Below are 27,865 nucleotides of genomic sequence, written 5' to 3'. Positions count from 1 at the left end.
CCTACCAGCAATGGCATATTGTTAATATAAAACTGCCATCTGATAGCATGGTTTAAGATCCTTTAAATGTGCCTGAAGTCATTTTTTTTTTACTGAAAGTAAGTTTTTAGGTTGAAATATATGAGTAAGATCTATTTATGGAGGCTTTTAATAGCATTTTGTCCTTTAATAATTGCAAGAAAATGTGCCTTAAGTTTCAAAGGAATACTTACAATTTTTATCACCTTAACGCGCCAAGCACTTATCACTGAATAGTAACTACTTGTAATAGTAAAAGTCTGACAATAATTAAAAAGAGTAGTAAACAAGATTCAATATAAGGTGAAGTTGTGTTTAAAATATATTTTATTCATATTTTCCTGTTAAATCTAAACAAATTTGAATTGTCTTCCTTCTACAAGAACATTTGCTGTGTAGAATTTAGTTTAGCTTCTTAGTTCAGCCACAGTTTGCCCCCAATAATTGGATAGTTAAGAGCCTTGAAGATGTAAGACAGCATCCTGTCTGTAGATTGATGTCAATGTAAACTTCCACACTGTTGAATGGTAGCCAGACAAAAACCCGGAGGCCTTCATTTCAAATGAGTTGAATCTTAGCAATGAATTCTGGAACAGATATAGAATAATGGATAGATGTCAGACTTAGTTATTTTCAGTAGTTTCCAGAAGGCATTTGAAATATTTCTGACAGGTCCATTTTTGCAGATTTTTCCCCTGTTCCCAGAATTAAAACGATTTTATCTTTGCGCGTAATTGTGCGCCCTTTAATGTAGAAGTGGGATAAGATGGTATAAATTTACATCCATGACCAAAAGTAATTCTCCAGATACTGCACTTTGCATGATATGATCACCATACTACATAGCACATTGCATAAAAATAGATTTTTTTTAATAATTAAAAAATATAACACTTCAAACCAGGTAGTTTAACATATTGGTGTACTTATTTATTAGTGAGATCTTGCTATTACATTACATTGATGTAATGCCAGACTTAGATTAGTGCGCTGATAAAGAGAAATATGCTTCTGGAGTAATAAATCCCATAAATTTGCTGGCTTCCTAGAAATGTATTGCTTGCGGCACCCAATATCAAGTAGTTTGCCTTTATCACCAATTAATAAACAAGAATGTTTAAAGGTTCGCTGATATTAATGCCCAGAAACCCATCATAGGTTTGAAGGATAAATTGAGATATAATGTAGAGGCTATGCACTTTATTTTGCTTGTAAAACTATTTCTTTTAAATTCAGATGAATTTCTAGGCAGTAATATATATTATTAACACATCAAAATGTACACTCCTGGAAGAACTCAGAGAGTGAGGGAGTTGGAAACTGGAGTGACAGGGCTGAGGACAGGGCAGTTGGTATACAGACTGTTCAGTGAGACTGTCAGGAAGGATGGGCAAAATTGCAGTCAGTGAGATGAGTTGCAGTGTCACATGGGTGACATAAACAGGACTGAAGGTGTTGTGTTTGAATGCAGATGGTATATGGAATAAAGTAGAAGATCTTGTAGGGCAGTTAGAGATTGGCCACCCTGAGATTGTGGGCATCATGACTGAGTCATGGCTGAAAGAAATTTATAGCTGAGGGCTTAACATCCAAGGATATACATTATATCAAAGGACAGGCATAGGTGACGTAGGATGGGAAGATGTAGAGTCTTTGTCGGTAGAGTTAAGAATCTACAAAGGTAAAAAGATCCTGATGGGAGTTATAAACCTGCTTCCGAACAGTAGCCGGGATGTGGGCTACAAATTACAATGGGAGACAGATAGTCATGGGGGATTTCACTATGAAGTTAGATTGGGAGAATTAGGTTGGTGCTGGATCCCAAGAGAGAATTTGTAGAATGAGGTGGCTTTTTAGAGCAGATTGTGGTTGAGCCGACTAGCAGAAAGGCTACTGTGGGATTGGGTGTTATCTAATGAACTGGATTTGATTAGGGAGCTTAAGGTAAAGAAACCCTGAGGAGGCAGTGATCATGATATAATAGAGTTCACCTGGGAGGGAGAAGCTAGAGTCAGATGCATCATTATTACAGTGGAGTAATGGGAATTATGGAGTCATGAGAGAGGAGCTGATCAAAGTTGATAGAGACCTCCTGAAGAATAAACAGTAATCTAAAGGGAGGTTGGCACAAATGTGGCTGACAAGGGAAGTCGAAGACAGCATAAGCAATAGAGAGAGCATATAATATAGCAAAAACTAGTGGGAAATTTGAGGATTGTGAAGCTTTTAACAACCAACAGAATGCATCTAACGAGCCATTAGGAGAGAAAAGATTAAATACGAATGTAAGCTAGCCAATAATATCAAAGAGGATCCCAAAAGATTTTTCAGATATACAAAGAGTAGAAGAGAAGTGAAAGTGGATATCAGAATGCTGGAAAATGGCATTGGTGAGATAGTAATGGGGGACAATGAAATGGCGGATGAACTATGATGGCAGAAAATAGTATTAATGATAAGACTCTTGGCAGTGTGGAGGATCAGAGGGATCTTGGGGTCCAAGTCCATAGGACACTCAAAGCTGCTATGTAGGTTGACTGTGTGGTTAAGAAGGCATATGGTGTATTGGCCTTCATCAACCGTGGGATTGAGTCCAAGAGCCGAGAGGTAATGTTACAGCTGTATAGGTCAGAGCCCACTTTGAGTACTGTGCTTGATTCTGGTCATCTCACTACAGGAAAGATGTGGAAGGTGCTGCGGAGTAGGTACAGAGGAGATGTCAGGGGTAAGTTTTTTACTCAGAGAGTGGTGAGTGCGTGGAATGGGTTGCCGGCAACGGTGGTGGAGGTGGATACAATAGGGTCTTTTAAGAGATTCTTGAATAGGTACATGGAACTTAGAATAATAGAGGGCTGTGGGTAACCATAGATAATTTCTAAAGTAAGTACATGTTCGGCTCAGCATTGTGGGCCGAACGGCCTGTATTGTGCTGTAGGTTTCCCATGTTTCAATGTTTTAAAATTAGTATTTTGATCATTCTTCACTGTGGAAGACACTACCAGTATACCGGAAGTTCAAGAGCCTCAGTTACTATTACTAGGGAGCAGATGCTTGGGAAACTGAAAGTCTGAAGGTTGATAAGTCACCTGATATATAGATGATATACACCCCAGGGTTCTGAAAGAGAGAGCTGAAGCAATTGTGGTGGCATTAGTAATTATCTTTCAGGAATCACTAGATTCTGGCATGGTTCCAGAGATTAGGAGAATGGGCAAACAAGTGGCATATGGAATACAGCGTCAGGAGGTGTACAGTCATGCACTTTTGTAGGAGGAATGAAAAGACCATTTTCTAAGCAGCGAAAAGATTCAAAAATCTGATGTTTAAACGGACTTGGGAGTCATCGTGTAGGATTCTCTAATGGTTAACTTGTAGGTTGAGTTTGTGGTGAGGAAGATAATTGCAATGTTAGCATTCATTTAGAGAGGACTAGAATGTAAAAGCAGGGCTGTTATGCTGAGGCTTTATAAGGCACTGGCGAGGACTCACTTGGAGTATCGTGAGCAATTTTAGGCCCCTTTTTTAAGAAAGGATTTGTTGACATTGGAGAAGGTTAAGAAGAGATTCACAGGAATGACTCCGGAAATTAAAGGGTTATCATATGTGGAGCGCTTGATGACTCTGAAATTTTGAAGGATGAGGGGGGATCTTGTTGAAATGTATTGAATGTTGAAAGGCCTAGATAGAGTGGATGTGGAGAGGATGTTTTCCATAATGGGCAAGTCTTGTATCAGAGGGCACAGCCTCTGAATAGAGGGATATGCATTTGGAATAGAGATAACAAGGAAATTCTTTAGCCAGAGGGTAGTGAATACATGGAATTTGTTGCCACAGGCGGCTGTGCAGGCAAGATCATTGGCTGTACTTAAGGTGGAGGTTAATAGATTCTTGATTAGTTGGGGTGTCAAAGGTTAAGGGGAGAATGGGGCTGATAATAAATCAGCCATGATGAAATGGCAGAGCAGACATGATGGGCTGAATGGACTAATTCTGCTCCTGTGTCTTATGATCAAGATTTGTCTGTGGAGTGGATAAAAAAGTAGGTGTTTCAGGTCAATATCAGCATCAGGATGGATGGTTGTGTCCAGATGCAGGGTTTAGATCCAAAATGTCAGCCACCCCTTTTTATTTACTTACAGTACGGAGTAGGTCCCTACAAGCAGCACTATCCCAGCAACCCTGACAACCCTGATTTAACTGTAATCTAATCACTGTACAATATACTTTGACCATTTAACCTATCCAGTACTTCTTTGGACTGTGGGAGAAAACCTGACCAGCTGGGGAAAAATGCATGCATTCCACAGGGAGGACGTACAGACTCCCTACAGAGGAAGCTGGGATTGAATTCTGATGCCCTATGCTGCAATAGCATCATGCTAACATTCCTGACCTCCGAGTTCTTCCAGCAGTTTGCATTTTTGCTCCAGACTCCAGCATCTGCAGTCTTTTAACTCCATGTAGCGTAGCAAGATTGAGCTAGCAATCTTCTGAACCTTAGTCATAGTTCAGTAATCTGCTTGATTCTGTACCTCATTTAATTTCCCTGCCTGAGCTCCTTTACCCTCTGTTCTTTTAGTGTCTTGAATCATAAATGATATTGAATAATTTCCATAAATTCAGCCATTTTCAGCCCCTGTATATAAAAAAGAAAGTCCATCCTTCAATACTAATTAATCCCTTATTCTGAGTTATTCTTCTTAGTTTTGGATTCTTCTGTCTAGGGAATTGAATTCTTTGCACCTGCACTATGTCCTTTTTCAGAATGTGTGTATTTTGGAAGGTGTACCTGTTAATCTCCAGTGAGTGTATGCCAGCTTTTCTCAATTGCTCAGCCCAAGATCACCTCCACATTGCATATCAGTATCTCACAAGCAGAAATGGCATATTGGTGTTTAGAATGTTTAATATTACATATGATTGCTACATATGTTGATGCCTTGCAAAAATGCTTTTAAATTTGAAAATATTATTTACAAGGGAATGGACATAACATTTAATAGTAAGAAAATTTTAAAAAGACTGTTTGTTACTATAGCTTCTGGTCATATGATTAATATTATACTTGTGGAATAACCAGAATACTCATAATCACACATGATCGCTGAGAATAGAGAGTTCACCTATAAAAAGTATCTAATTTTCTCCTCTGTCCACCTCCCTGCAAACAGCTCCAATCTCAACCACTACCCCTCCCCACCATCACCATTGGCAAGTCGATCGCTGCCTAACTAGATTAAGGTGTCAAATTGATTTGTTTTATGGGTCCTTTGACTGTGCTCATTGAATATTTAGGAAGTTTCTTCAGCAAACACTGGGATTGGACATGTCCCATGGGAAGCATTAATCCGTCACAGGAACAATTAAGTTGCAGAAAGAAGAGATCTTCTCTTGTACTGGTCACTTATTTGTGATGCACCAGTGAGAACCTAAAGATCAAGATTACTATGTTTGTTTAGAAAAAAACTAATTCAGGAACTGCTAATGTTTGATAAGCAAAAAGTGACACAAGTCTTAAATGCTGAGCCCTCATGTTTGAGTGGCTCTGTTGTTTAGGCCAGTGCATCTCTGGTATTTCAATTCTGTAACAATAGGTTTTAAATCTCCCTTTACTCCCTTCTGCCAAACACTGTCATGTGGACTTACTTTTATTTTGTAGTCCCATTAGGTCATCTACAGGCCATTCTAGAAAAAATACCCTTTCTTTTTTCTCTATTCTTGCATGTAGGAGACAATATCTTATAACAATACTGAAGCTTAATCTCCATGTCAAAGCAATTTTCATTCCCGGGTGCGCAGGCTGCTATCGTTTTGTTATGTTTTGTTTCTTATACTAAAAGAATTAAAAAGGAACAGTAGTCGTCATGGGGCCTGTAGTTCTTATCACAGTGTCTGGAAATTTGGACAGTGTATTTTGCTGCAGAGATAACACGGAAAGAACTCAGAGTTCAGCAAATAGTAATGGGTTTAAGTTCTATTGAAATCAACAGCAAATCAGATAATGGGGTCCTTCAGTTGTCTTTTTAATCAGGTCCCCGCAAGGCTGAATAGAGACCGAGCAGACACACAGAGTGAAAATATAATTCTTGGATAGGTTAAGTACATGTTTGAACTCTAGCAGTCAGAGTGATTTGATGATGACTTAATCATTTTCTGGTCAATTATCTGTGAGGACCCTTGCAACTGGAAGGCAATTATGATGCAAGCTGGCCTTTAGGAACTGCAACAGCTTCCACTTCTGTTTCTGTGTTACTTAGCCTTCACTGCCATGAATTTTCATTCACTTCATTATCTTAAATTCACTGGAATAGAAACAACTTTCTGCATTGTAATTACACACCCATTAACTGTCAGCTTGATAGAAGCAGGCAGCCCTCTTCATGGCCAGAGCAAATGCTTGATAAGTACTCACTGTGATTTTTGATTAATGAACACTTTGTGCCATAAAGGGGAAAAATGATAGATGCCTATATTGAGAAAAGTCTTCCTGATATACAGGCAGTTTAAAGTTACAGGTTTTAACTTGACTAACAGGGATTTAACAAACCTTGAATATGCACAAGACCCCGTAGGGGATGTCATTTCTTGTAATAGATCCCCATAAAAGTACTGAGAACTGCTCTGAACAATTAAACATCTAATAATTTGACAATAAGTATCTGGATCATTGTCCATAATCTTAACACTTTTATGGAGAGAGAGTGGTTAGAATGATTAGTTTGAAAACCATTCACTATGGTCACTTCAGTTGCCAGATGTGGCTAATGTGCATTATAACCCTGGAGCATCGATCTTTAAATTTTTCACTAGCTCCTGAAATACTCGTGGTGCTTTATGCGGGCAAAAAGAAAGGCATAAGTTCTTGCATACAATAGCTGTTTTACTAGATATCCAGTTAGAAATTAATGGTTTAAATATATAAACTTTTAATTTTATTCATGAAATAAGTAAACTAGAAAAGCCTATATGATTGTGTCCTTTAGTGCAGGGCAGCAAAGATGCTGGCAATAGGCAAGATGGAGTCGTTACCATTACAGACCCTTTTTGATTGGTTTCCAGTTGTTTTGGGTGGCAGGAGTAGTATTATACTCTAGATCGGTTATGTCTGTGCCCCCTTGCCACTGCCTTTTAATATTCCAATGTTGGGGACCAGTCCAATCTTGTGACCTAATTCCCCTAGGGGTCTACTCATGCTTTATGGAAAGCCAGTATACTTCATTTAAGTGAGGTTGAAGTGGGAGGCTTCCAGCGTATGGTTTCATTGCTCCTTAAGAGACAGAGGACCTTTGGAACGATCACAGTTTCTGCCCCAGACAGGACCCAATATTTACTCCGCTTCTTTTCCACACTGAAATTAGAACACCAGCGAAATTTTTGAGTTCATAAGGGAGAAATCTGCCTTCGAAGTAGCACTAGATATGTAAATAAGTAGCAGGTGTGCATTCTTCTTTGCTTCCAAAAGTAGAGTGTAATATGCAGAAATTATTTTAATGAACATTTGGTGCTAGAGTCTCTGACACTTCATTTCAATCTCAATTATGCATACTAGAGCCTGATCCAGATTCCAAAAGAATTCCTCAAAGTACATACAATGTTAGTATATTCTGTTTAACTATAACACCCCAAAACTAAAGAATCACATTCAATAGGAGTACTGAAGCTCAAGCTGTATTAAAATGGGATGTCCAAAGTGTTAATTTACCAATATTATTCATTAAGCTGAAATAAGGTTTCCTAGTTTATTCATTTATATGCAATTATTTTGTGATCATGATAGTTGATGTTATTATTAAGCCATGCTGTCTCTGTACGTTTTTGTTCTTGCCTCTGGTGTCATGCTTTATCATGCACCTCCCAAGTGTTGAAAAGGCAATTTACTTCCAGACCATTTCCTATTTGGTCTGGTGGAGTCCCATGGAGTCCCAGCATCCCATGTGTATTCCCAGGAAGAAAGCACATTATTTTCTCAAGATGCTGTGCTGTGCTTTTCCACAAACAGATAATTGGGTGGAAGGAAGGAAAATTAAATACAAAAGTGATATTTTATTGACTGACTTAAGCTATTTCTTCAGAGGAATGTAAAAAGCTGCAGTGTTAAAAAGGCCACAGTATCGGTCTGTTGAAAGCTGAAAATCTGGTGTATCAATTTGAGGCCAATTATTTTAAATTACTATTTGTTTGGGTTCAGTTCTGTTGGAATTAGGTGAAATAATGGTTACATCTTGCAAATGCAAATATAGTAGAAAAAGATTCAGTTTTGCAGTGACATGTTTTCCAAAATGGATTGAGTTTATGGACAAAATACGACCTTAGTGAACCAGGAGACTATATTACCTAAAGAGATTATCCAAAGTATTTAAAATGTTGTTTACAGTGATCTAATAACCATTATGTGTTTTGTTTCATGACTTTAATGCAATTATTTTTCATTAGCTGAGAGAAGAATACTGTTCCTATTATACAATGCCCCTACTGCACATAATACATACCATTCCATGTCCAATTACTTGAACTAGTTATTTGGATTTATTATGGAATATAGTATCAGTTTATTACACTTAAAATGTTATTAACTTAAGGAATAATGACAATTGAAACTGAATCTGCTCATCCTGTTGTACTTTCCTATTGGCAGTTTAATAGGTGCATCACCTCACAGCTTATAAAGTGGTTCAGCAATTTCCGAGAATTTTACTACATCCAGATGGAAAAGTTTGCTCGTCAGTCTATTAACGATGGAGTAACAAGTACTGAAGAGCTGACTGTCTCCCGTGATTCTGAACTGTTCAGAGCCTTGAACATGCACTACAACAAAGCAAATGATTTTGAGGTACGGGATTCGTTTCTATGTGAGCATTTAACAATACATGTGAAGGCAGATGTTAATGTTGTTTGTGAAGCAACACTAGACCATTATTTTTCCTTTTGAAAAAATATTTTTTAAACTTGGTATACAATGCAATCTTTGGCTTGGTTTTTGTTTTAATGCTTCCAGATTATGAGCTACTGCAAGTTTGATGAAAGATTAGTTACAGTAATGCTATTGAAAGTACTATTGGAAAACTAAGCAATGTAGCCTGACAATTTGCCTGCTAAAACAATGTTGTAATCCCAAGCAAATAAAATTAAATTCGTAGCTTGAGGTCCTAGTGCTGAAAGATTGTGGATCGCTCTTTGTTGTCTGCTAATGTTGTGCTTTGACCTTGGGTGTTCTCAGCAGTTCGTCTTTGATGTCAGTGAAATTTAAATTCCACTGTGTCACCAAACTCTTGGTGTGACGCAGTCTTTTTAGGGGTCACCCAAAAATGAAGTATTTAAGCATGCCTATAGTGTGAAAGGAGTTAAAACTAAATTTTAAAAATACATCATATGCACAAATATTTTATGGTAGGTTATATTTTCTTGCCCGTAGCACATTTACTAAATTATTTAGCATATTTATATGCTATATGTTGGCTATATGTTGGTGTTACTTCCATATCTAATTTTCAAATGCACACTTGAATGAAGTACAAAGTGTGAAGAGATGAGAATGAATCTCATTCAGCTGGTTTTAAAGAAAACATGTCGGGAGGGGGAACTCAATGTTTATTTCTGAAAGAAAAATATTAATGCTAAAAGATTAGCCCAGCTGGGGAGAAATCTAGGAAGCAAGTACTTATGACAGCAATAATTCAGTATAGTGATGGACAAATAGGATGTGAAGATGTAATTGATGATTTGCACCAGTAAATTAAAAGTTGCATTAGGAAAATATTAAAATAGATTGACAATGCATTCAACTAAAATGGAATTGGGAATGAAGCATCCAATCAGAGTAACAAAACCGACTCAAACAACACCATTTTCTGTTGAATTTTCTTGCTGTCCATTTATTTTGGATGAACATATGAAATTGAGGCAAAGGTAGCACAAAATCTAGTTTTAACCTTACAGATAAGATGGAGAATCAATCAGTTCTAGGTTTCTTTATCAATGTGGGAATGTTGGCTTCTGATTTTTATCATTGGCTTTTACTCCACTTGCTTTTAACTGGTGGTAATATTACCCTCACCTTATCATCCCTGAGGACAGTGGGAGGGATGATATTGAGAAGAGTAGGAGACCAGGCAACAAGGCTAAATGGGAGAATTATTCTACTCCTCCGCTTCTACGATTCACTGCTGTACCAGCGGCTGCTAAGGTCACAGTGTGGCTTAAACAGAAGTAGATCTTCCTTAGTCCATACTTCTGAATAGCCATTAAGTAATGACTTTCCATTAGTGGATTATTGGGGTGGTCGTGAATTATGCCATTAAGTTGAGGGGTCAACTGATGGAAATCTTGAAAGCAGTGGGGGGGGAGGTGCAATCAGTTATCTGTAGGGAGTGATTGGAAAAGGCTGCAGATTGTGTTTTTGAATTTGAGAGAGTCTGCAGTGTTAGAGATTGCACATTAGAACAGAAGAGGAATTTGTGAGTGGAAACTTGGGAAGTGTTTAGAAATCGCTATAGTTTTGAAATGTATGGGAGCTATAGAAAAGCTAATGAAATATTTAAAGATATACTGCAATAAGCTTCCTGTTCCAGCATGGTTGTGAATGTCTGCTTTAACCCCCACACCCAATCTTCACAGACATTCAAAATTCTGCCTCTGTGCAAGTAACTTCTGATCCTCATGGACATACCCAAAATGGTAACCAGATATACTTTGCATGTCATGGAATATCCCATTGCACATAAAAGTATAAGATGTAGGAGCAGAATTAGGCCATTTGGCCCATCGAGACTGCTCCACCATTCCATTATGGCTAATTCTTCTTCCTTCTCCCTGTAACTTTTGACACCATGACTAATGAAGAGCCTATCAACCAACATTTTAAATATACCCAATGACTTGGCTTCCACAGCTGTCTGTGGCAATTCCACAAATTTACCACCCTCTGTCTGGCTAAAGAAATTCATCCTCGTCTCTGTTCTAAATGGACATCCTTCTTTTCTGAGGCTGTGCCCTCTGCTCCAAGACTCACCCACTGTAGGAATCATCCTCTCCAAATCCACTATCTAAACCTTTCAATATTTGGTAGGTTTCAATGAGATTCTCATCCCCTCCCATTCTTCTAAATTCAGTGAGTATAAGCCCAGAGCTATTAAATGTTCCTTACTACAGGACCCTTTCTTTCCCAGAATCATTCTCAAGAACCTCCTATGGACCATCTCCAATGTCAGCACATCTTTTCTTAGATAAGCAGACCAAAACTGCTCACAATACTCCAAATGCACTCTGACCAATGCCATACCAAGCCTTGTCATTATATTTTTGCTCTTGTAGTTCTCTTGAAAAGAATGCTAACATTGCACTTGCTTACTTTACCTCTGAATCAACCTGCAGGGAATCCTGCACAAGGAGTCCTTTTGTAACTCTGAGTTTTCTTCCCCTTGAGAAAATAGTCTACACCTTTACTTCTACCAAAGTGCATGACCATACTTTTAGATGTGCTATATTTCTCATGCCAGTTCTTTGCCCATTCTCCCAAACTGTCAGTCCTTCTGCAGAATCCCTGCTTCCTCAATACTACCTTCCCCTCCAGCTATCTTTGTATTGTCCACAAACCTGGCCACAATGCCATCAATCCTGTTATCCAAATCATGAATGTACAATATAATGTGAAAAGGAGTGATCCCAATACTGACGCCAGTGGAACACCACTAGTCACTGACAGCCAACCGGGAAAAGCCCCTTTTATCTCCACTGCCAGTCAGCCTATCTTCTATGCATGCCAGTCTTTTTCCTGTAATGTCGTGGGCTCTTGTTAAGCAGTTTCATGTGCGGCACCTTGGCAAAAGGCCTTCAAAAACTCCGTAAGCAACATCTACTGGCTCTCCTTTGCCTACCCTGCCTCAAAGAATTCCAGAAGATTTCCCCTTAAGGAAACCATGCTAACTTTGGACTACTAAATCTTGTGCCTTCAAGTACTCCAAAGCTTCATCCTTAGTAATGGACTCCAACATCTTCCCAACCACTGAGGTAAGGTTAACTAGCCTATAATTTCCTTTCTTCTACCTCCCTCCTTCCCTTAGGGAAATGACATTTGCAATTTTCCAGTTCTCCAGCAATATTCCAGAATCTATTGATTCTCAATGGGTCAGATGGCTTATCCTGCTCCTATTTCTTGAAATGTCATTACTAATGCCTTAAAAATCTCTTCTGCTGTCTCGTTCAAAGCCCTGCGGTGTAGTCCATTTGGTCTAGGTGGCTTATCTACCTTCAGACCTCTCAGCCTCCCAGGCAACTTTTCCTTAGCAATAACAACTACACTACTTCTGCCACTTGGCGCTCTTGAATTTCTGGCATACTACTGGTGTCTTACCTAGTGAAGACTGATACAAAACACTAATTCAGTTTTTCTGCTATTTCTTTCTCTCCCAATACTACCTCTCCAGTGTCATTTACTAATTGTCTGAAATTCACTTTCTCCTCTCTTTTACCCTTTATATACCCGAAGATACTTTTTGTACTCTTATGTTACTGGCTAGCCCCTAGCTTATATCATCTTTTCTCTCCTTGTGGATTTTTTTAGATGCCTTCTGTTGGTTTTTAAGTTTCCCAATCCTCTAGCTTCCTGCTAATTTTTACTATATTATATGCCCTCCCTTTTGCTTTTATGCTGTCTTAGACTTCCCTTGTCAGCCATAGTTGCATCATTCCCCCCCCCCCCCCCTTTAGACTGCTACTTCTTTGGGATGTATCTATCCTGTAGCTTTCAAATTGCTCCCAGAAATTACTGTTCTGCCATCATCCCTGCTGGTGTGCCCTTCCAATCAACTTTAAACAGTTCCTCTCTCATGGTTTTCCCTGGTGGGCTCATCCACAAGCTGCTCTAAAAAGCCATCTTGTAGACATTCTACAAATTCTCTCTTCTGGGATCCAGCACTAATCTCATTTTCCCAATCCTTGGATGTTAAGCTCCCAACTAAAATCTTCTTTCAGCCATGACTTGGTGATGCCCACAACGTTATACCTATAAATCTCTAACTTGTTGCAAGATCACTTACCCTATCTGATATTGTGTGCATTCAAGTATAGAACTTTTAGTCCTGTATTCATCAGCATTTTTGACTTTGCCCCCATGTTACACTTCAACCCATTTCACTGACTACCATTTTGCCTCATTGCCTGTCCTTCGTCACGGTTTTGCTAAGTATTGCATCTAACTGTACACCAACTGCTGCAACGTCAGCCCTGTCACTCTGGTTCCCATCACTCTGCCGAATTAGATTCAACCCTCACCAACAGCTCTAGCAAACCTGCCAACAAGGATGTTAGTTCCCTTCGAGTTCAGGTGTAACCTGCTCTTTTTTGTCCAGGTCTTACCTTCCCAAGAAGAGATCCTGATGACCCAGAAATCTGAAACCTTGCCCCCTGCACCAATTACTCAGCCATGCACTTACCTGCCAAATCATTTTATTCTTGCCCTCCCTGGCACAAGGCACAGGCAGCAATCCAAATACTACCTACTACCCTTGAGGTCCTACTTTTCAGCTTTCTACCTAGCTCCTATAGCCTCTCCTCAAGACCACATCCCTTTTTTAAGGGTCTGCTGTGTGATTCAGTCTCCAGGCATACCATTTAATTTCATCCATCTTGGGGTACATCTATAACATTGACTAAGCAGCTATGTGAAAATAAATCAAGCACATTAGAGATTAATTATTTTGTAAAGCTGTCAATTATATTTAACAATAAGAATCAAGCAAGAAGGTGAGAGAGAGAAGGACAATTGTGGCTATATTTATTTACGAAAATCATACCTGTGGTGTACTTCAAGACCAACTTTATAAGCTACCCATGCTATGGTATCACCATACCTGTGCTTGAAATTTTTCTGGCACATTAAACAGCAGCAGAACTAGATTTACATTCATGGTGAACCATGACTATGCAAGCCTTTTCCAATACATATTTTGCAAGTTCTGGGGTAGGAATGGAGGTTGTGCCAACTTGACATCCGTATAAGGAAATCTTTAGGTCTATTCTGATTTTGCAGGGCTTCCATGGGTATTTGCCAATAGTTTGCTCAAAATAGTGTGGGTGCCAAACATGCCAAATTAGGTACAGAATGAAAAATGGAGAAAGAGAAAAAGCAAGGCATCTGCTTTACTTCTTTAACTTCTGTACCAACAATTGTAGTGGTAAGGAATGAGATATTTTTCTAGAATGGAAATAATTATGACACTAAATGTATAGATTGAATGAGAATCAGAATCAGGTTTATTATCACTGAGATGTGTTATGAAATTTATTGTTTTGTGGTGCAGTACAGTGCAAGACAAAAAAATACTAAAATTACTGGAAGTTGCAGAAGTGGAATAGCGAGGTATTAGTTATGGGGTCTTGAGCTGTTCAGAGATCTGATAGTAGAGGGGAAGAAGCTGTTTCTAAAACATCGACTGTGGTTCTTCAGACTCCTGTACCTCCTCCCTAGTGGTACTAATGAGAAAATGGCTTAATGATGAATGCTACCTTCTTGAGACGCCACCTCTTAAAGATGTCCTCGTTGGTGGGGAAGCTTGTGGCCATGATGGAGCTGCTGAGTCTACACTCCTCTGCAGCCTTGATGTCTTGAGATTGGGATCCTTGAACACCCAACATCCACATCCATGTTGCTTCTGTAAAGCATGATTTCAATTACTTAATAGTCATATTGCATGGATACAGGCCATCTGGCCCACTATCCATGCAGACCAATGGAGCCCACCCTTATTAATCCCATCTTCCACCCTTTATCCAGGAGATCCAAATGATTGTTTAGACAATTATTAGAATTCTGACCACAGATCTGCTTCCATCATTTTCTCAGGCAGTGTATTCCATATGCTCACCACTCTCCGGGTGAAAAAGCTTTCCTCAGTACTTCAGTTATTGATGATGAAAATTATCTTGTTGGCTGTTATTTTTTCATTAGAAGACAGGAGAATACGGTTGAGAGGGAAACTAAACTAGCTATGATCGAATGGTGGAGTAGAACCGATGGGCCAAATGGCCTAAATCTGTTCTGTCTTATGATCATATCAATCAAATGACACAACTAAGCAAATTCACAATGGTTTAATCAGATCCAGTTGTGCAGTGTTGTTTATGATGGAGGAAAACTAATTATTTGCTCAAGGAATATGGTGAGTGGTAATTGGGAAGGGGTGGCCTTTTATTCTGGAGTCATCTGTTATTGTGACTGTTTAGACCAGAAGTACTTGGCCAGATTAACCTATTTTATATCTGAGCCAAACTAGAGATAGTCTGTTTCCAACTTAATGTATGCTTATGTATAAATATCTTTTGGAGCTGATAGCAGCCATGCATTTTTACAACTAGAAGTTTTGTTTTGTACTGTATTATTGAAGAGGCTCTTCAGAATCTGAAATGGGGGGGGGGTAAACAAAAGTAAGATTATTTTGAAATATTCTTTCGCTTCAGTTTTATTGCTTCTTGTTTAAGATAGAAAGGAATGGCAAAAACTACTGAAAAGCTTTTTCTTGATTTCTACGGAATCGCTTAGTACATTATTACTTCTTTTGAAGCACACAGAAGTTAAGTATAATTCTCAAAGTAAATGTTCTTTCCCCCTTTTAAAGACATTGGACTTGATGTCAGCAATACAGTGTCTAATTTGGTAACAGGATTTTGAATATTCAATCCAAAAGTTTTTTTATTCAAATGTACTGCCTGATATTATGAAAATTACATTAATTCATCACAGGCCTCTCTGTAGAAAAGTCTGGTGATGTACTGTTTAAATTAAAGCAATATACAAATTGGAACACCAATACCTTGGAATGTTGACATTCAACTTAGCACAGGCTGATTTGAACAGAAGGTAGAAATTTGGCTCTTACTCTATTGGATGAAAGAAAATGAATGAGAATAAATCTATGGTTTGCTATTGTGTACAGTTTCTGAACTGTTTAATGTCAGCCTTAGCAGGTAATCTACCTCCTCTGTCTTGTCATCTATAATATTATAATGGAGCAGGGCAGTGGGAGGAAGGAATTTTTTAAAAAAAGGGGGTTTGCACCTTCCCATATGTGATTATGAATATTATGGGCTTCCCTCATCCAGCCCTATACTTTGTAGTATGATCTCTAGGGAAAGAATAAGTGGCCAGGTGAACTGTAGTGGGCATCCCATTGTTTAATGTATGCTATGATTATCATTCCCTTCACTTTAAAGTCAGCACTTTCAATTAGATTTTAATGCTGGTTGCAACTTCCTACAGAGAAGTGGCCTTATGTATTGTGTATTGTTTTCACAAAGGTTCGGGGGAATCTAAAATACATGTCAGATACTTGACTACCGGTAATATGGTCAATCCACATGACTTTATCACCTTGCTGAACATGATTCATACCAGTGAGCATTTGGAACCATTGATGTGTTAAGTTAAAGTTAGGCAAGGCAGTTCTGCAAAACATGATATTATGCTAACTTGTTTGCATTTTTTTCCTTATGAATGCAGAAACAGTATTTGAATATTCTCCCGATAAGGTGCACAAGACCTTGTCCTGTGCAGGTATCAAGTTGCAACTTCTCAATTTGCCCTACACAGCCTATCTGTTTCTCTGTGTGTGCACTTTCACTGACCCAATATTTACAACTTTTGCTTTTGGCTTTGGCTAAATTTAAGGAAGGCGGTATTCATCAATTAACTTTGCCATAAATTTGCCCAGTAGAAGGTTCATAGAAACATAGAAAACCTACAGCACAATACAGGCCCTTCGGCCCACAAAGTTGTGCCAAACACATCCCTACCTTAGAAATTACTAGGCTTACCCATAGCCCTCTATTTTTCTAAGCTCCATGTACCTATCCAAAAGTCTCTTAAAAGACCCTATTATATCCACCTCCACCACCGTTGCCGGCAGCCCATTCCATGCACTCGCCACTCTCTGCGTTTAAAAAAAAAAACACACTTACCCCTTACATCTCCTCTGTACCTACTCCCCAGCACCTTAAACCTGTGTCCTCTCGTGCTAGCCATTTCAGCCCTGGGAAAAAGCCTCTGACTATCCACATGATCAATGCCTCTCATCATCCTATACACCTCTATCAGGTTACCTCTCATCCTCCGTCGCTCCAAGGAGAAAAGGTCGAGTTCACTCAAACTATTCTCATAAGGCATGCTCCCCAATCCATGCAACATCTTTGTAAATCTCCTCTGCACCCTTTCTATGGCTTCCATATCCTTCCTGTAGTGAGGCGACCAGAACTGAGCACAGTACTCCAAGTGGGGCCTGACCAGGGTCCTGTATAGCTGCAACATTACCTCTCGGCTCCTAAATTAAATTCCATGATTGATGAAGGCCAGTACACCGTACACCTTCTTAACCACAGAGTCAACCTGCACAGCTGCTTTGAGTGTTCTGTAGACTCAGACTCCAAGATCCCTCTGATCCTCCACACTGCCAAAAGTCTTACCATTAATACTATATTCTGCCATCATATTTGACCTACCAAAATGAACCACTTCACACTTATCTGAGTTGAATTCCATCTGCTACTTCTCAGCCCAGTTTTGCATCCTATCAATGTCCTGCTGTAACTTCTGGCAGCCCTCCACACTATCCACAACACCTCCAACCTTTGTATCATCAGCAAACTTGCTAACCCATCCCTCCACTTCCTCATCCAGGTCACTTATAAAAATCACGAAGAGTAGGGGTCCCAGAACAGATCCCTGAGGCACTCCATTGGTGATTGACCTCCATGCAGAATATGACCCGTCTACAACAATTTGCCTTCTGTGGGCAAGCCAGTTCTGCATCCACAAAGCAATGTCCCCTTAGATCCCATGCCTCCTTACTTTCTCAATAAGCCTTGCATGGGCTACATTATCAAAAGCCTTGCTGAAATCCATATACTGCTACTATCCGTCTACTACTCTTCCTTCATCAATGTGTTTAGTCACATCCTCAAAAAATACAATTAGGCTCATAAGGCACAACCTGCCCTTGACAAAGCCATGCTGACTATTCCTAATCACATTATACCTCTCCCAATGTTCATAAGTCTTGCTTTCAGGATCTTCTCCATCAACTTACCAACCACTGAGGTAAAACTCACTGGTCTATAATTTCCTGGGCTGTCTCTACTCCTTTTCTTGAATATAGGAACAACATCCACAACCTTCCAATCCTCCGGAACCCGTCCCGTCCCCATTGATGATGCAAAGATCATCACCAGAGGCCCAGCAATCTCCTCCCTCGCCTCCCACAGTAGCTTGGGGTACATCTCGTCCGGTCCGAGTGACTTATCCAACTTTATTCATGGTATTTCTTTTATCCCCGTAATCTGGAATAATAAAAACATTGTTAAATAAGTTTGATTGGAGATGTTCATAGAAAATAAATTTAACCTTAAATGAAAGCTTCCATTTTCTAATTGAGCCATAGTGTAATATGGGAAATAACACTATATATATATATGCACTAATCTTTCATATTTGGGTTTTATTAATGCATCTATGAACTAGAAAATGATAATCAAAACAGAAACTGATCAAGCTTGAAATTCCAAATTATGGATCAAAGAAGGCAGTGGACAACAGTTGCCACATTTACTACTGTGCAAAATACTTATGATTTTCTTTTGAACAAGATTTTTATTTCTATATTTGTTGAAACTTTACAGCTGGAGTTATGATCAGTAACATTACTCTTTTACAAGAAATAAAATCAGAAATGTTGGAAATAATTTGCAGCAACTGTGGTGGAACATCAATGAACTAAGATTTTATTTGGACCTTTACATTTAACCACTGTCTAGTACTTGTTTAGGATCATTTACTGCATTTGTCCTCCACCTCGTACTAATTTACACATTTTTGAATGTTAGCTTAATTACCAGGCTACAGTTCATGGTCTGCACTTTAACCTGCAGTATTAAAATAGTCTAAAGGTTGGTAGGAAGTTGTTTATGAATCAAAATCTGTGAAATGCTTTGTGAAATTTTTCACAAAGGAAGAATTGTGAAGATCAAAAATCTTTAGTTTGGGTCTAAATATTTTTTATGTATAAAACATAGTAAAATATCTCACTTATTGAAACTTTGAATGCAACCTAGGGCATTTTTCTCACTGGCTCCTCTGCCAACATAACTACAATAACAATTCACACTTTTATACAGTCTCAACAGAAAACTCCCCAGATAGCAAGGAAAATTACAGACTTAAAATGAATAAGGATTGCTATGACAAAGCTTTAAAATAATGAACTTTTGTGAAGACCTTTTCCCACAATGCAGAAAGCATTCACAAAAGTGTGGTTTAATGAATGACAAATGGAGAGTAATTTTTTCTAAAAGTCATTCAAGTTAGGGTTGCAAAACGAGAGAATTGGGAACTACATATACCAGGGTACCACATTTCTGAAAGATGAGTAAGAGAAAAATTGAGGTTAGCAAATTTAACAGTGTGGGGTGGTTCATCTTAGGGTATCATCTGTGAAGGTAAGGACATACAGTCCTTTTTGTGTGGTTATAAAGGATAAATTTCAATGGAAAATGGTCTCTTACCAAAGTGCACAATCATACACTTCCCAGCACCGTATTCCATCTACCACTTAGTTGTCCATTCTTTTAATCTGCCTAAGTTTTTCTCAAACCTCTCTACTTCATTCAAAACTATCTGCCCCTCCACCTATCTTTGTATTGTCTGCAAGCCTGGTCACAAAACCATCAATTCCATCATCCAAACCATTGACATACAGCGTAAAAAGCAGTTACAACCCAGACCCCTTGTTGTGAGCATCACTAGTCACCAGCAGCCAGCCAGAAAAGGCTCCCTTTATCTTTGTTCCCGCCAATCAGCCAATAATCTGTCCATGCTATTATCTTTCCTGTAATGCCATGTGCTCTATCTTATCACATGTGACATCTCGTCAAAGGCCTCCTGAAAATCCAAGTACACAACATCTACCGATTCTTCTTTTATTATCCTGCTTGTTATTTCTTCAAATAATTCCAACAGATTTGTCAGGCAAGATTTTCCTTGAAGGAAACCATGCTGACTACATCTAATTTTATGTGCCTCTAAGTACCCAGAAACCACATCCTTACCAATTGACTGCAACTCTTCCTAACCACAAACTAACTAGCTTATTCTGCCATTCTCCCTCTTGAAGAGTGGAGTTGCATTTGCAATTTTTCATTCCTCTGGAACCATGTCAGAATCAAATGATTTTTGAAAGATCATTACTAATGCCTTCATGATAATTTTAGCCACCACTTTCAAAATCCTGGAGTGTATACCATCTGGTCCAGGTGACTTGTCTACCTTGAGACCTTCCAGTTTCCCAAGAACCTTCTTCCTAGTAATAGCAGCTTCACATGCTTCTGCCCCAACGCACTCGAACGTCCGACTTCTGCTAGTGTCTCCACAGTAACACTAGGTTTTGAGATAATGGGGTTGTAGCAAATTATTCAATAAATTTGAGAAAGACTAGGCATTAAATTGTCAAAGATGTGTTTTTTTTTTCTGAATGAATTCGTAACATGCACTTGACAATGACATGATGTGTTTATATATCCAGATCAGAATAGCTGATTTCATATATAGTCGTATATAGATATGGAAACAATTAGTTATCTTATTTTAAAAGATCCTCTGGGAAAGAGTGATCATAATATAAAATTTTGTGAGTGTGTGTGCGCCCTTAACTCCTGGTGGAGTTGTCGGGGCGCCGACATGACAGGCTTTTTTTTTGCACTGAAATTTTTGGTGATTGCTCATCGTATGGTGTGTCTTGGGCATCTGAAACCTGACGGAGCCCATCCCTCTCCAGGCTTTTTTTTTTCACGAGGTCGAGTTGCTAGCTCGACACTCAACCCAAGCATGGATGGAGAGCGTGCAAGGGAGCCGTCCGGATTCGAACTCAGGACCTCTCGCCCCAAAGTCCAGCGGTGATGCCACTATGCCACCAGTCGGATATTATGAAATTTTATTTTTATTTAGGAAATTATTACATGATATTTTGTCTTGCTGGTAGAGCTTTTATTATTGGATGTGGTGCTGTAATTGTTAACTTACTAAACTTACTGCCAGAGTTCTGAATCACTAATGCAGAGATGTTTGAATTTGTAGCGCCTGGAGAATTTAAATTCAAGTAACGACAATGATCTCAGTCATGATAAACATGAAACTGGATGATTTATTTTGTTTGTGTTGCTCTGGATATTTGTTTATTTTTTTTAAAAACTGATTCGTTGATAGCATTCATAGATGGAATTTGGTCATCCTTGGGTGACCTAAATTATTCGAGAGTCAATAAATAAGTTTGAGTCAAATGCCTTAGCTGTTTATGGGGATAGTGGAATAAATATTGGGATTATCAGCAATGATTGAATAGCCCTGAATTTTCTAATTTAATGCCACTTATGTACTTCTTCCTGTTTTACTGTGCTTGTGTTTTATTCACCCTGGCCTTTTTTCTAAAAAACCTCTTTCCATGTTATTGTCTGTAATCTCTATTCTGCCAACTTTGGTACTGTCCAAAGACCCAATTTCCAGCATTTGTTTTGTTGCTTTTAAGAAGTATTTCAGACTTTTGCCATCTACATTTTTTCAGGATATTGTTAAGCTGTAGCTTTATGTTACGTTTCATGAAATTGCCCTGAGAAGCTAAAAAATTCCAGAAACTAAAAGAAAATAAGTTTTTCAACTGGAATTAATTATAATTTTTTAAATCATTAGATATTATTGATGATACTGAAAATTTTGAGCTGTAATCATTTAGCAATGTTACTGAAGTTAGACAGAAGGTATTCTTGCTTTAAATTTTAAATGAGTTCACTCTGTACTTCTACCCCTATGTAACCATGGTAGGCCCAAACTAGTTACATGAACTTTGTGTACCTAAGTACAAAGCAGGCCATACTACTCTAATCTTTTCCACTTCTGCATCAACTTCCTGTCAAGCTGCTGATACTTCCAACTCAGAAGTATAATTGGAATACAATCATAATTATGAAGGGAGAGGGGATGGCTTTCATGCAGGATTGTTCTACCTTTTTAATTACCAGTTTTAGTTATTTTAAAACATTTGTCATGTGAAAATCAGCACCATAATAGTTTTATTGTCAAAAAGCTTCCTTGGCAGAAGTCAAAATGTAAATTATAAAATTCTTTGGGCTGGTTATAATTTTCACTGTACATTCATTTTCATCTATTTTAAATTCAGGCTGTGAGATTAGGAGGTTACAAACAGAGCATTTTGACTCAAACTTCCGGCCTTTACCTAAGTATCAAAGGAACTACATAACAATAATTAATCCCTTAGATTCATTAACACTGAGTGCATTGACAGTTGGTACTGGCATGAACAAGCACCGCCATCAGAAAATATAATAAAGCTCCACTTAAAATTAAAACTGTATATATTTTAAAAAGTGATTACTGGCCTGTAATCTAATCCAGTGATTCGGATGTCTGCTATAAACCACTCAGACATTTTTTTCAGAGTTTATGTTGCCATGTCAAGGCTTCGAACAAATAACGGCTTTGTAATCATTGCCAGGTATCCATTATTCTCTACACGAAAATACAGAATTGTCTGGTTTATATAATCTAGTTATAGAATATTAAGTTTACAAAATAAGTGGTCTGAGGAAAAAGGCAATCAGTTATATGGCCATTATTTTCATCAGTAGTAGGGGGTTCAGAATGGAAGAACATTGGTTATATTTAAAATTAACTTATTGTCATAGTTACAGCTGTCAGTACAGGTTGTGAACTTTAAAGAGAATGAATGATATCAGGGCAACAAGATCACAAAGTCCTTGAAGGAAATCAAGGAATCTAAATTAAATAGCAGTTTTTAACAAGGGTCAAGATGAGTACATAGAAGAATAAAGAAACATAAGGAAAAAATATCCAAACCTAGCACATATCCTGTATTTAATATTTAGAGGAGCTCTATATAAAAAAAATGTAGCTCTTCCATTTGCATTATTTTATTTGCTACTGTTTAAAGACAGTTTTTTTTAAAGATTAGCTTTGTCACATGTACATAGAAATATCAAAACGTACAGTGAAATGCATTGTTTGCATTAATGACAAACACAGTCTGGGGATCTGCTGTGGCCAGCCCATAAGTACTGCCCTGTTTCTGTGCCAGCCTAGCATGCTCACAACATACTAACCCTGATACCTTTTGGAATGTGGGAAGAGGAAACTCATGCAGTCATGGGGAGAACATACATATAAACCCCTTACAGATAGTGGTAGGAATTGAACTCTGGTGGCTGCTGATGTAAAGCATTTTGCTAACCACTATACTGCTGTGCTGCCCTGCTTGCACTAGCTGCTTCAGATACAGTATGAGAGGTCCAGGAGCCCTGAATCTGCCCCAGAGCTAACTCAGTCTCTTAAAAACAGACAAACCAGAGTGAGAACTGAATGACGCCGAGATATATATGACTAGTTAAGCCAATTTGACCCTAGAGTAGCCTGCCTTTGCTTACTTCTTGCAGTGCTACTGAAAGTGTGACATTGAATAATTAATACATTTGCAAAACTTAATGCACTGAGCATGACTTTTTTTTTGGAGCTCCCGCCTATTAGTGTTTGAAGATTCTACTACCCTTTACCTTGCTGGAGAGCAGATCCTCCTGAACTGATAATATTTCACCTTCAAGGTGCAAGCTTGCAAGTTGACACACATTCATCTAGATATCTGGAATCTCCCTGTGCTTTTCTCCTCTGAGAACAGTGGATAGCAGTAGCTCAATGGTGCCTAGAATGATGAAGCAAGAGTAATTGACAGTGATGTCTCTTAACAAGCTGGATGCCAGCTAAGAAATCTCCAGTACTGTACCTAACAAAGATGCCTAAAATTAACCTTACATTTAATATAACGCACACAAAATGCTGGAGGAACTCAGCAGGTCAGGCAGCATCTATGGAAATGAGTAAGCCGTGGATGCTTTGGGTGGAGGCCCTTCTTCAGGATGAAACAGGAAGGGGGAAGATGCCAGAATAAAAAAAGAGTTGGGGGGGGGGGGGCGGGGATGGGAAGGATGATAGCTAGAAGCTGATAGGTGAAGCCAGGTGGGCAGGAATGGTAAAGGGCAGGAGAAGGAGGAATCTGATAGGAGACGAGAGTGGACCATCAGAGAAAGGGAAGGGGGAGGGGACCCAGGGAGAAGTGATAGGCAGGTGAGAAGAGGTAATAGGCCAGAGTGGGTAATAAAAGAAGAGGGGAGGAGATTTTCTTTACTGGAAGGAGAAATGGATATTCATGCCATCAGTTTGGTGGCTACCCTGACGGGATATGAAGTGTTGCTCCTCATCTCGGCACAAGAGGAGATGACGAACCGACATGGCCTCCTTTAATTACATTTATATGCTTGTCCCAAGGCTTCTGTCTTATTTACAGCTATAAAGCAATGGTGAGTGCCATTGTTAGCTGCACTTTATAATGAAGACCAATGGTATATGTACACAAATTGAAGTTTAGATTAGTATTGGGCTGACTTTAATTTGTGTACTTCCAACTGGCAATCATGTTCTATGGAGTATACACGAACCATGGTCTAAACATGTTTAAGAGGTGCTGCAAGACTTTCACCAGCTTGTGTTACCTGGAAATTCTATTTGGCCAAACTTGGACTCACTACAAGTATTAAGTGGGCTTAAAAATTTATTTTTCTCTACTGAGTTAATTAAGCAGTTTATTGTAGATACTTACCACTTTGTAAATGAGCTGCTTCTTGTTGATGTGTCACCTGATAACTTTAAACTATTTTGTTTCCATTAAGCAGTTTTAAAGACTTCCTTTCATATCGTCATTCTTTCCGAGAAAGCTAGAAGACAATTGCATGATTAAGTATAGTTAGATTGGGCTCACTGCAATCAATCGCTTAGGATTCTTGTCTCTGTTCTTGTCAGAATGAGAATGGAACATGTCAAACAGATGCTTCATTCAATGAAATGAAGAAATACCTTTTTTTTAGAGCTGAGACGTTGCATTTAACTCCTAGAACTGTTCAAATTATGCCTTCCAGGGTTTGTTTTTTATCAACATGAACGTCACTTACTTAAAAGTTAGTAGTAGACAGCCGTCGATCCCAGAGGATCATGGGTTTGCGCCTCTGGTGGACTGTGTCCTCTCCAGGGCGCAAGCCTGGGCGGGAAGATTTGAAGAACTGGCTATTGCCCATGCAGTGGGATCCCCTTCTCCATGCCACTGATGTAGTCCAAGGGAAGGGCAAGCGCCGATACAGCTCGGCACCAGTGTCGACGCAGAGGTTGCCAGAGTGAAGTTGTGAGCAACATCAAACTGCCTTAAGGACCCCAGCTCTGGATTTTTTCCTTGGGGTTTACTCCCGAAGCATTTCCCATGGGTAGGTTTGGCCGCATGGTAGTAGAGGTTTAAAATCAGAGTTTTCCTTCTCCTAGGGGGAGAAGCTCCACCTGCATAGAAGACTAGGAAAGAATACATCGAGATATAGATCAGTTGCAGATCTGGATAGAGAAAAGGCAGATGGAGTTTAACCCAGCCAGATGTGAAGTGTTGCACCTTGGTAGTTCAAATCTAAATAGACAGTACATTGTTAAAGGTGAGACCCTTAACAGTGTTGATAAGCAAAGGGATCTTGGAGCTCAAGTTCCAAGCCCCCTGAAAGTGACTACACAGGTGAAGGCTTGCTAAGAAAGCTATGGCATGCTTTCCTTTATTAGTCGAGGCATTGAGTTCAAAAGTCAGGAAGTTATGTTGCGGTTTTAGAAAACTCAGGTCAGGTCACATTTGGAGTATAGCATACAGTTCTGGTCACCCCAGTATTGGAAGGATGTCGAGGCTTTGAGAGGGTGTTGGAGAGGTTTACCGGGATTATGCCTGGATTAGAAGGATGTGCTAAAATGAGAGGTTGGACAAACTTGGAATGTTTTCTCTGGAGGCTGAGGGGAGATCTGATAGAGGTTTATCAGATTAAATTGAATTGACTTTATTGTTTGCATCCTTCATATACATAAGCAGAAGTCTTTATGTCTGTCTAAGTGTGCAATTTATAGTAATTTATAATAAATAATATGTACAACAGGACAGTCAATATAACACAGAAATACAGTTGTGTCAGCATGGATTAATCAGTCTGATGGCCTGGTGGAATAAGCTGTCCCGGAGCCTGTTGGTCCTGGCTTTTATGCTGTGGTACCGCTTCCCAGATGGTAGCAGCTGGAACAGTTCGTGGTTGGGATGACTCGGGTCTCCAATGATCCTTCGGTCCCTTTTTACACACCTGTCTTTGTAAATGTCCTGAATAGTGGGAAGTTCACATCTACAGATGCACTGGGCTGTCCGCACCACTTTCTGCAGAGTCCTGTGATAGAGGGAAGTGCATTTCCCATACCAGGCAGTGATGCAGCCAGTTAGGCTGCTCTCAATTGTGCCACTATAGAAAGTTCTTAGGATTTGGGGCCCACACCAAACTTCTTCAACTGTCTGAGGTGAAAGAGGCGCTGTTGTGCCTTTTTCACCACACAGTTGGTATGTACAGACCACGTGAGATCCTTGGTGATGTTTATGCTGAGCAATTTAAAGCTGTTCACCCTCTCAACCCCAGATCCTTTGATGTCAATAGGGTCTAGTTTGTCTCCATTCCTCCTGTAGTCAACAAACAGCTCCTTTGTTTTTGTGATATTGAGGGAGAGGTTGTTTTCTTGACACCACTGTGTCAGGGTGATGACTTCTTCTCCATAGGCTGCCTCATTATTATTTGAGATTAGGCCAATCAGTGTAGTGTCGTCAGCAAATTTAATTAGCAGATTGGAGCTGTGGGTGGTGACACAGTCATGGGTATACTGTGAGTAAAGAAGGGGGCTTAGTACATAGCCCTGAGGGGCACCTGTGTTGAGAGTCAGAGGGATAGAGGTGAGGGAGCCCACTCTTTCCACCTGTTGGCGATATGACAGGAAGTCCAGGATCCAGCTACACAAGGCAAGGTGAAGGCCGAGGTCTCTGAGCTTCTTGCTGAGCCTGGAGGGAATTATGGTGTTGAATGCTGAACTGTAGTCCAAGAACAACATTCTCACATAAGCATCCCTCCTCTCCAGATCTGTAAGGACGGTGTATAGAGCTGTGGCTATTGTGTCATCTGTTGATCAGTTGTTTTGGTAGGTGAATTGTAGGGGATCCAGTGTAAGTAGTAGCATGCTGCAGATGTAGTCCTTGACCTGCCTCTCAAAGCATTTGCTTATTATTGAGGTGAGTGTGACAGGACGCCAGTCGTTCAGATATGTTACCTTGGTCTTTTTGGGTCCAGGAACAATGGTAGATGTTTTGAAGCAGGAAGACATGCTACACTGGGAGAGGGAGAGATTAAGAATGTCTGTAAACACACCTGCCAGTTGTGCCACGCACATCCTGATACCCGCCCTGGAATGCCGTCCGGTCCTGCAGCCTGGCGACTGTCCACTCGTTGGAAACACCTGCATACTTCTCCCCTCAGATCTATAGGTTTATAAGATTGAGAGGCATAGGTTAAGCAGACACACAGTATCTTTTTGTCAGTGTTGAAATGTCTAATACCAGAAACCATGAAGTTAAGGTAAGAAGGGAAGTTTTTTTTTACACAAGGGTAGTGGGTGCCTGGAATGCTGTACGTGGGAGGTGGTAGAAGCAGAGTTCAGCAGTTACTGGCACTGTAGTTGCTTTAAATTTACCGTTTTTAGAATTGATGCTATTAGATTTTAAAATGATATGCTGTGCAAACCAACTTGATGAGCGAGCCGAAGAACCAGGTTATTCAATTATCATGACAGTTGCAAAACACATGTTAAACTAATCAGGCACAGGATCTATGTAAGTACAATATTAAC

General features: G+C 39.3%; 1 protein-coding gene and 1 long non-coding RNA gene across 7 annotated transcripts in view; one reads left to right on the top strand and one right to left on the bottom strand.

Moving 5' to 3' along the window:
* Positions 1-27,865, top strand: part of prox1a (prospero homeobox 1a) — a 99,784-nt gene that overhangs the window by 18,312 nt on the left and 53,607 nt on the right. For 4 of the 6 annotated variants that reach the window (XM_073050854.1, XM_073050856.1, XM_073050853.1 and 1 more), the window contains exons 4-5: positions 2,696-2,743; positions 8,654-8,848. In XM_073050854.1, coding sequence (XP_072906955.1) covers positions 2,696-2,743; positions 8,654-8,848 — 243 coding nt within the window. The remainder of the gene's footprint in view (positions 1-2,695; positions 2,744-8,653; positions 8,849-27,865) is intronic. The other 2 variants (XM_073050858.1, XM_073050857.1) reach the window with 1 other exon arrangement.
* Positions 355-26,606, bottom strand: LOC140730445 (uncharacterized). The gene is made up of 4 exons (XR_012099614.1): positions 24,735-26,606; positions 23,635-23,780; positions 14,521-18,342; positions 355-605 (listed from the first exon to the last, which is right to left on the bottom strand). It is a non-coding gene; the product is annotated as an uncharacterized lncRNA (long non-coding RNA).

This window comes from Hemitrygon akajei, chromosome 7 (assembly GCF_048418815.1).
Source record: "Hemitrygon akajei chromosome 7, sHemAka1.3, whole genome shotgun sequence".
In the NCBI taxonomy this organism is placed as follows: domain Eukaryota; kingdom Metazoa; phylum Chordata; class Chondrichthyes; order Myliobatiformes; family Dasyatidae; genus Hemitrygon; species Hemitrygon akajei.
The sequence above is the reverse complement of the archived record's forward strand: the minus strand, read 5'-3'. Positions and strand labels throughout refer to the sequence as shown.